Source organism: Fragaria vesca, linkage group LG2, assembly GCF_000184155.1.
Source record: "Fragaria vesca subsp. vesca linkage group LG2, FraVesHawaii_1.0, whole genome shotgun sequence".
In the NCBI taxonomy this organism is placed as follows: Eukaryota; Viridiplantae; Streptophyta; class Magnoliopsida; order Rosales; family Rosaceae; genus Fragaria; species Fragaria vesca.
In genome coordinates this window covers 25,515,836-25,526,462 of record NC_020492.1, presented here as the reverse complement: position 1 = coordinate 25,526,462, position 10,627 = coordinate 25,515,836, and the positions used below count along the sequence as shown (strand labels likewise).

Here is a 10,627-nt window from a genome sequence, read left to right as displayed (position 1 = left end):
TCAGTATTTAGATATACATGATTAGATTATCTCTGTAAATTTTCAGCTAATTTGGTTATCGTTAAGGTATCAAAAATGTATTAAATCAATGAACGAACCGAATCTGTTCATCCTAAACCGTACGTTCTTTTAACTCTAAATTTGGCTGCCTTAACCATTATCAATTTGGCTGAAAATTTGTAGAGATGATCTACTCATATATACCTAAATACTGAACGGTTAAGATGAGAAAATGTGATAAAAAAGTGGGTCGAATAAAGAAATCCGTACCTTAGCTAAGGTAAGGAGGTCCTTACCTGATCAGCATTGTATATATATATAGAGAGAGGATCAGAAGCGGACGTCCGCACTTGGCTTAAAGTGCGGACGTCTGCGGACGTCCGTTCGTTCTCCACACTCCGGCGCCGGCAACGACGCACCTCCACCCCAGAAGACTCCAGCCGTCCAGCAGTATCCTTGACCATTTTCCTCCCCGGCGAGTCTGTTTTTTTCCAATTTTCCGGCGAGATCAACTTTATTTGAAGTTTTGGGTGATCTCATTGGAAAACTGGAAAAGAACGGACTTGCCAGGGAGGGAAAGTGGTCGGGGACGCTGTTGGAGTCTTCTCGGGTGGTGGTGCTCCGTCGCCGTCGCTGGAGGGTGGAGAACGGACGAACGTCTGCACTTTAAGGCCGGTGCGGACGTCCGCTCCTGATCCGGCCTCTATATTCTAAATATCTTTATTTATTCAAAATGTACTGATTTTCTTAATTGACCCACTTTTAGATCATATTTTCTCATCTTAACCGTTCACATTGTAGGTATATATGAGTATATCATCTTTACAAATTTTCAGTCAAATTAATAATCGTTAAGGCATTCAAAGATGTGATTTAGAACTAAAAACACAAATAGTTCAGGTTGAATAGTTTCAATTAATTTATTGATTTAAGTCATTTTCGATAGCTTACCGATCTCCAAATTAGTTGAAAATTTGTAGAGATGATCTACTCATATATATCAATAATATGAACGGTTAACATGAGAAAATATGATTGAAAAAGTATGTCAAATTAAGAAAATCCTTACCTTTTAAATAAATAAGGATGTTTGTATCTGAAATGCCTATATATATAGGCCGGATCTAGAGAGGACCTCCTTAAACTCTTAAAGTAAGGATGTTTTTAGTTCTAGCATGTTTTTTGACAATCAAAGCCACTCATTCTTTAGTTACTTACCCACATATGAAATCCTACAAAAAAATTAGCCAAAATTAAAAAGGTTTAACCATTTGATTAGCACAATATTCGTTTTAATTTTATCTAACGGCCTACAATTGTTTACATCAATTTGAATGGCCAAATGATTATGGAATTCGTTTAAATTTTGTAGACATGTTTCTTACATATGAATCTAGAGGATCAACGTTTGAGATCGTTAAAAGAAGTCATCTACTAATGTAAAATAGTAGAAATCTTTATTCATTTTAATTTTATCTACGGCCTACAATTGTTTACATCAATTTGAATGACCAAATGAATATGGAATTCGTTGAAATTTTGTAGACATGTTTCTTATATATGAATCTAGAGGATCAACGTTTGAGATCGTTAAAAGAAGTCATCTACTAATGTAAAATAATAGAAATCCTTAAATTCTTAAAGTAAGGAGATCCTTTTTAGATCCTCCCTCTATATATATATATATATACAGTCTTCTTCTAGAGTGGGATCCCGCTTTGAAATTAAAGTGCCGGACTCCTTATTTCGCTCATTTTCAGGTCGTATTTCCACATCTCAACCGTACAATGTCTAAAACACAGTGTGTAGATCATTCCTACAAAGTTTCATCAAATTTGAAGATCATTTGGGTACCGAATTATATTAAATAAATCAACAGAACAAAAGTTGTTCAAACAGAACTGTTCGTGTAAATTAAGATTACGGAAGCTCAAATGATCTTCAAATTTGATGAAACTTTGCAGGAATGATCTACACACTGTGTTTTAGACATTGTACGGTTGAGATGTGAAAATATGACATGAAAGTGAGCGAAATAAGGAGTCCCGTACTTTAATTTCAAAACGGGATCTCACTCTGAAATAAGACTGTATATATATATATATATTTTGCTGAAGTTCGTATATAGTTTCCCTCGTCTTTGTTATTGATTGTTCATTCATGGAACTCATACTAAAAAAAAAAAGCAAAGCATCTATACAGCAGACACAACGGTCACTTATGCTTTCGTGATTTAGATTTTCATTCATGGATATTCCAATAGTTAGAGGTCGATTAAACTTGAGCAATAATAATGACTAGAGAGAGGAAATGAAAATAAGGATAGAGAATGAGAAAACAACAAAATAGAAGACAGAAAGAACAGCTTTTATATTTCTGAATTCTATTGGATACAATTCTTAAGAAGAATATTACACAACCGTAGTCTCCATGTCCTTGTTTCCTTATAAATCAATTGTTCAAGACTTCAAATTATGTCGAACAAAAATACTCGATGTAGCTTTGTACCCACTAACAGTGTATGCAAGTAATAAAACATTCAGCAATAAAGATTTAAAAAGAATCGGGTGAGGTGCTAGGACAAATAGATGGCCACCGCAGTCTCATCAAGCAAGTCAGACCAAAAAAAAAACTCTCATCAAGCAAAATACAGTATGTTGAGAATCACCATCGATTACCATTTGGCATCACGACGCAGTAATTATAACAAAATAGAACTTTAGTAACAAACTTAAATATGATCAAAAAACAAATCCACCTTTCATTGGAAGTAAGAATTTGCTACTAAGCAATTATTAAAGGAAGCAAACAGAGAAAATAAACACCACTAGAGCCCGGAAGTACTTATATTTTGGAACTTTGATTTCCAGCCATGTGCCAGTGCTGCCTCATTCCTTCTTCCCGATCCCATGTGACATGTTGTAGATACCTCGTCCCTGGCATAGAATGACAATATATTACGATTGGGTGGCAAGAAACTAAGAATATTAAACTCTCTTTAGATTACATACACTGAAAACTTACAATAAGGAACAAAGAAGTGGCAGCCAAAGCAGCTGGAATGGCAACAGAGGTGACCTTATCAAAAGGTCCCTTCAGATATGTGTGTTTGTGGATGCTTTGGAAATATTTCTGCTTCTCCATCAACTGCTCGCGTGGTCTGAATGGGGCTTCTGACATCCTGTAGTCTGAATTAACATTACATAAAAAGAAAATTATGAAACGATTTCTCAGAAAAAATGCTGTTTAGAAGATAAAAAGAACAATATAAATTGCACATGCTCCGGTTGCTAATTGATAAAGTCCAAACGCCGCACCAAATAAATATGGTATTATGAAATTCACACTGTTAATTTGCAATCCACACTAAACACAAGCACAAAATTGAAATCACTGAAAAATGAAAATGGATTGTGGATTGTAAAATGAAGAGTGTGAATTTCATAACACGTTTATCTAAGTTAAGATCCCCTAGCAAAACTTGCACTTTGTTTTCAACAAGTTCAAAACTTCTAAATACGTTTTAATAGGTACAATTCTCCATCCAAACTTGCAATGAAAGGGAGACAAATAGGGACTAATCTATTAAACTAAGAAACTAAACCTTCACTTGCCCATGATAGTAGTGATTTTATTGTTCGTAATAAAAAGGGCAAAACTTCCACTTTGCTTTTTGCAAGTCCAAAACTTCTACATCCTTCCAAATTTGCAATGAAAGGGAGCCAACTAATCCATTAAACTAAGAAACCAAACCTTCATTGTCTCAAGATAAGTGATTTAGTGTTTTTGATATAAACAGGGCAACCTAAACTGCAGCAGGATTGAAGCTACACAAAAGAAGCAAGAACTTTTTCTCCAAGCTGTCAAAATGGTATACTAATGTGCTCATTTGATACACAAGACTCTACATCACAGTTTAAAAACCAAGATCTGGCTTTCTAATGGTTTAGACTTTTACTGCAACTAAGATTCATTATCATTTATTATAGACCTGTGGCATTTGTGGGTGAACTTCAGTCATTTTCAAACATTAAAACAATGAACAAACAGGATTGACTTCGTGTGTCTTTCGTTTTCCTTTTTCTCCCCATAAACCCAGCCAAACTGAACTATAACAATCAACATGCAGCCCAAACATAGTTCATTACACAAAAATAGAAAGAAAAATGACCAGCACACAATGACAATATACATGACATTACAAGAAAGAAAAAATAATAAGCATCTGGTTATCATCAAGCTACACAGTTCCTCACTTCTTAGATACATGGAAAAACAAACAGTAACGCACAGATATCACTCGTCATGACGCAATTATCATGTGTAGTTTAGTTTAACTAGTAATGATAGTGGCCTATCGATGTTTTTCCTCCACCAACTCAATTTCCCTTTCATCTGACATATGATATAAGATTATAATACTAAAACTTGAAGCTTCAGATTAAATTCCTAATACAGTGACTTCATTAATCTTTCAAAGAACGACGGGAGCTATGTGTCGCATAATGGTAGTTGAGGTCACTAATGACAGCAAACACTATTGTCAGCAAAGTACTTGTATCATCCAAATCCAAGCACAATAAACTAATGAGAACCAAGTTTTCATGTTTCTCTTCCTATGAAATACTTGCATTTGCCAGGAGTTTCAGCAAAGCAAAAAACAGAATATCACGCTTTGTAACCAATGTTACAAGGATGATCACTAAAAAATAGATTAAATTGATAAATCTCCTAATACCATTTTCAGTGGGTAGAGTATGCTTATGAAAAAAATAATAACCATAGACAATGAAGAATACTATAGTATGATAGTCAACCTAAGCTGATAGTCTGACATTAAACCCATTAATGTCTATCAAATCAGTCAATTGAAAGAAACAATCTCAAGAAACCGATAATCTACAACAGCACAAATCATACGCATGAGTTATTAGAAGACTTTCGATTAAAATATCTTAAGCCAATTTCTCTGACAATGAAGGAAATCCTAACATGATAGAATCGGGGTTGAAATGATGAATTACGCCCTTTTCTGCATTAACCAAGAGAAACTCAAATCTTCATATTCAGTACTCCTCTAAATTACTCAGCCAAAAACGCTCAAAATAGTCAAACCCAACTAAGCTCGAGCCCCAGTCCTAACCACAATCCATCCACAATCAACAAACCAAAGATTGAATCAACCCAACTGAGGGAATCAATGAAATTAATTGCACAAAACCGAAAATAAAGGAAACCCTATATCTTATCGATGCAATTGAACCAAGGCAGTGTGAAATACAACTACGCCTTACGAGAATGAAATACCCAGCATAAAGATTGATCAGGGCAAATCAATTGGGACGAAAACGAAAACACACATCCACAAACCCTAGATCTGAGAAATTACGCAAACCGATCGGTGAGCTTTTGGGATTCGATTGACAAATCGGAGAATCGGGTGGAGAAGAAAGCTTACGTGAAATTGGGAGTGACCGGGAATGGAGCAATGAGGGATGAGAGAAACCTCGACGCTGCTGCGGACTGGGGATGTGAAAATGAAGAAGGAGAATTCTAGTGTTATAATGCCGTCTGCGTCCTCATGTTACTCGTAAGGAAATTATATGTATTTACGTGATGTAATCTTTAACCGTTGATAATAATTTATATGTTTGACCATCATGTTTTTATATTATTTTTTTTAATCCTAATCATTTATGTATGTGAAGATACACGCCGCGTACTGAAGATACTCTACTCAAAAGGGTACATATATGTAATTTTGCCATGTCAATTTTATTTTCAGTAAAAGACTGTATCTTTTTTTTGGCTACTTAATGCTTGTCATTTGTTCAAATAAAAAAAAAATATTCAGACCGAACCGAGTATAAAGATAGAAAAATAAAAAAATAATTCAATCTTTAACCTAGCTCGAGTTAGATAAAAAGTTGAATTAAAAACCAAATAAAGTAAAAATTGCGTAGTTTTCCTCGCTACATAAAAGGTTGAGGTCGTCGCCTACCGGCAGCGGTGTTGGAATTTTCTTTCGAGAAGGTGGTTTTCTCCACTCTTCTTGTATCACTGGGTTTGAAGGCGGAAGATTTCTTCGCTCCCAACATCTAATAGTTTTAGGATATGGTTTTATATCTTTGTATTTGTTTTTTAATTTTAAATTTTTGTATTTATTTTGGCCTTCGGGGTGGCGTGACATGGCAACTCCAATGGAGGTGGAAGTGGCGAGGATCCCTCGATGCGAGGCTAGCAACAGTCTATGGGTCGTTCGTAGAGAAGATTGAGAGAAGTCAGGCTGTAAAAATTATATAATAGCACATGTCCAAATTTATAAAAACAAAAAACTCATTTCTAATAATTTCTATACAAATTTGGACACAAGTCTAAGCCTAAAACCAATGATCACAAGCCTTACCCGAGTTTTAATTGCAAAACGACCAAAAAAACACTTATTCATCACATAATTACGTAAATACCACCGGACTATCTCTTACCCTCCCTCATATCTGATTTTGTTATCTCTCTCTCTCTCTCTCTCTCTCTCTCTCTCTCAGGCGCCGTCTAGCCGACGTCGCACCGACCGTCGAAGCTCGATCGATCGCGTGGATTGACGACAATGGGAAATGCTTCTTCTCCTCGAGGAAGTTCGTCAATGACAACCTTTGCACCGGCGGGTCTGATAGTCGGAATTGAAATTGAGATCCGAGTCGGAATTCAGGTAAGAGAAAAGGAGACTATAAGGTTGAGGAAGAGAACGAAGTGACGTCGTTTAAGCGACAATCTCCATGACCTCGATGGCGGCGATCCCGTTGTAGATCCAGAGGAAGTTCGTCTGTGGTCGACGGTGAGGGAAACAGTGTTATGGTCGCTAGAGATCTCGGAGATGGCGATCTCGCTGGGGAGGACTTGCAGAGGTCGACGGTGAGGGAGACGAAGTCACCAAGGCCGTCGACGACGCATCCGAGGAAGGTAAAACCTAGGCCGAGGTTGGCGACGGTGGCGGGGGCGAAGGCCATGACATAGGTGAAGGGAGGGAGAGGTTGCATCGGAAGATGGTTTTGGGTTTTGAAATGTGATGTTATTCACTAGGGGTCTAGTCATGCTACTACTACTTAATTTGCTTTTCCGATTCGATGTGAATTTCATATGAATATGATTATAATTTGGACTCAATTCTCTGAGTGGACTCAAAGGTGAGGGAGGCCAGAAGAAAGGTGAGTCGGTTCTTGTTCACACAATTTCAATTCAACCGACACTGATTTTAGATCAAATGTGGCCAATTCAAAAGCCTAGATATGAGATTATGAGTCATATGCTACTGTACATTCGGTAGTAGCAGCAATTATTCAATCGTCAATAGCAGAAGTTTCCAATCGCGACAGTAGCAGCTTTGTTTGGTTCCGATGAATTGTCGGAAAAAAAAAATTGAAATTGCACCAATAGTAGCACAATTCTCATCGACAATAGCACATTTCTACTCGTTAGCAGCACATTTCTCGTCCATAGTAGCAATAGAAGTTGATAGTAGCACATTTCTCGTTAATAATAGCAGTAGAATATGTAGTGAAAGGTATTCTGGTAAAATTATAATGACAAATGACAGGTGAACATTAATTTGTCCTAATTTGTTAATTTTTGTCCTTAAATATGTAAGATAACATGAAAAATATGTATTTATAAACTGAAATTTGGTTAGTAACTTTAATGTAATTTACTATAATTATAATAATAAATTGAAGGGGGTTGTTATAAAGCTAAACTTAGGCTCTGATATTGAAGGGGGTTGTTCCAGTTATATGGCTGAAATACCTAGTAAAGATTGAGTCTTGAACATGGACAAGAGCTTAAAACTACATACACAGCCAACCTATGGGCTAAACAAAAACAGAAACAAAGGTTTTTAGACTTAGAGGTTCCCTGACTAATTTTTATTAGTTATTTTGGGATGCATGTTAATTAAAACAACAATCTTCAAAGATAATCATTAGCAGAATAATAACATAATCATTTCAGTGTTTCCATGTTTTGGACTAGAAGCCTAGCTACTAATTAGAAAACCAGAAAATAAAAAGGTGAGGAACCTCCTTGTGTGTGCTAGTAGTTGTAGTTAAAACGTAGCCTTCTCTTCAAACTCAGTGAAAAGTCAGGTACATGCAAACACGAACTTGAACTGCAACAATGTTTGTCTTCACACGAACATATATCGATAGGATGAACGACTGCAGACTAAGGATATGCACGATTAACAACTACTGGAGCTTTTACTGGAGCTTCTTTATCATGAAAACTACTGCTATCTTGCTTGATAGGATAGAAACATAAAAATATTTGTGGTGGAGATATACAAGAAGGAAGATAGTGAGATACAAAACAAGGATCATAATATTTGATGGAGTATAAACATCGAGTTGCTAGATGAACACAAAAGGCTGTATTCATACACTAGAAATTTTATAAGACTGGAGAGGTGGTGAACTGAGATTTTTTCTTCTCTAGTGTACTGTACCCTCCGTCTTTCTCTTCATTAGCTTCTTATACAGGTTGTAAGTCTACTCCACGTTAGGTGCCACAAACAGGTGGCTAGTGCATGCAAAAACGGACAATATACCATGCAAAACTAGACAAAACACATGCAAAAGATGACAAATATTTCTTGCTACGGCTCTCTATACTAGCTAGATGTCTTTGTCATGCATTACAATACAAAACACAATTTACAATGAGCTAGAAGACAAAAGCATGGAGCTAAATACTTTTTCAGCCTTTGTTTTTATCTAGTTTTGAATTGTTTCTATCTGGTCTTGAATTCTTCACCTGCTCTTAGGTTTTTTCGGTATTGAGAAACCCACAAAATTACTTTTTTTAGCTTTACCAATCTGCATGTTATATCCCGCTGTATAGCAGAAATTTCTTTCATTTGTATCCCACACATAATATTCCAAGAAGAGCATGCATATATATATGGTTCATTTATATACATCAAATGATTTGCTACGGCTCTCTATACTAGCTAGATGTCTTTGTCATGCATTACAATACAAAACACAATTTACAATGAGCTAGAAGACAAGAGCATGGAGCTAAATACTTTTTCAGCCTTTGTTTTTATCTAGTTTTGAATTGTTTCTATCTGGTCTTGAATTCTTCACCTGCTCTTAGGTTTTTTCGGTATTGAGAAACCCACAAAATTACTTTTTTTTAGCTTTACCAATCTGCATGTTATATCCCGCTGTATAGCAGAAATTTCTTTCATTTGTATCCCACACATAATATTCCAAGAAGAGCATGCATATATATATGGTTCATTTCTATACATCAAATGATTTGCTTATCGCTTAAAATTATAGCATTACTACTTTACGGAAAATTCTAAGGTGAGTTGATGCATACCATGCATAAACTCTTTTGAATATTTTTGACTGTTAGATATAATAAAACTTTGAATATATCTAACGGCTTAGATTATTTAATATTAGTAACTTGTTTACCAGGTAACATGTAATTTCATAATTTTTATATAGAAATTATAATCAAAAACAAAAACAGAATTTGAAAAACCTAACTTATTAGAAACAGATCGATTTGCACCGATTAAAACCTAAAGTGAAGAGAAGAGGAGAGCATCTTCTATTCGCTGGGATAAAGCTTTTCCTCAGCAGGGGCCTTGTGCAGTAAACCCCCTACATTTGGGTCGTCCGTCGTCGTAAAGTAGTCCCCGCGAAGCTTTCGAGAAGAGGGGTAGTCTTGTGTGTAAGCATAGCATTTCTGGTCGAACCCGCCCAACCCAACTAAGAAGAACCGAACCTGACAGACACATCTTTTGCCTTTTGGGAGGGTACTCTGAGCAACTTTCACCTCTTTCATCTATTTATCCATTCATCTCTAGTTCTCCACCTCAGAAGATTCTCCTCAATTTGAAGAGTTTAAGGTATGAATTAGTTGTTGGGTGTTTGGGTTTTTGTTTAGATTCAATTTTATATCAGTTTAGTTCAATGATAATTTGGTATGGGTTTTTGCTATCAGAAAGCTGCTAGATCATGTTATGGGTATTTAATTGATAATTTGGTGTGTTACTTGTACTGATTCCACTGGTCTTGGTGTGTTATTTGATAATCTGGTTGAATCAAAATGCTTAGATGCCCACCACCTATTCGATCAAATGCTTCAGTCAGTGATGTATATGAGTTTATCAAATGCCACAAATGGCTTCACATTTGTTTTACGAATCAATGAATCATCATCATGTATATATCTGTGGCCTGCATCATTGAATGAGATTTTTCATAACATGGGTGCTCCAGCTCTTCAAGCTTGTTTGGAGAAACTGATTTATATTGAGATTTGAGATCAGAATAATAGAGAGGAACAATGGCTTTAATAAAGTTACAAGGACAAGTTTCTGGAAGCAATCAAAACACTCAAAACAGTTAGCTTTGTCATTACACTCATGACTGGAATTTGAGTTTCTTCTTTTCTTTTTTTTTAGGGTTAGGTTTTCTATTGGGGACGAGGCACACTTTTGGACGATGGACAGAGCCAGAAGAACGAGCCGAAAAGAGTTGGAAGGCCTTTTTTGCAGGTGTATATGCTCTTGATTTTATTTCTTTTCAAGTTGGTAATTTTATCTGACCATGTA

At 36.0% G+C, this 10,627-nt stretch overlaps 1 protein-coding gene across 1 annotated transcript; it reads right to left on the bottom strand.

Moving 5' to 3' along the window:
- Positions 1 to 2,618: 2,618 nt before the first annotated feature.
- Positions 2,619 to 5,519, bottom strand: LOC101312225. The gene is made up of 3 exons (XM_004291492.1): positions 5,459 to 5,519; positions 3,025 to 3,181; positions 2,619 to 2,936 (listed from the first exon to the last, which is right to left on the bottom strand). Exons 2-3 carry the CDS (start codon positions 3,178 to 3,180, stop codon positions 2,889 to 2,891), a joined length of 204 nt encoding a protein of 67 aa, XP_004291540.1. The 5' UTR covers position 3,181; positions 5,459 to 5,519; the 3' UTR covers positions 2,619 to 2,888.
- Positions 5,520 to 10,627: the final 5,108 nt, after the last annotated feature.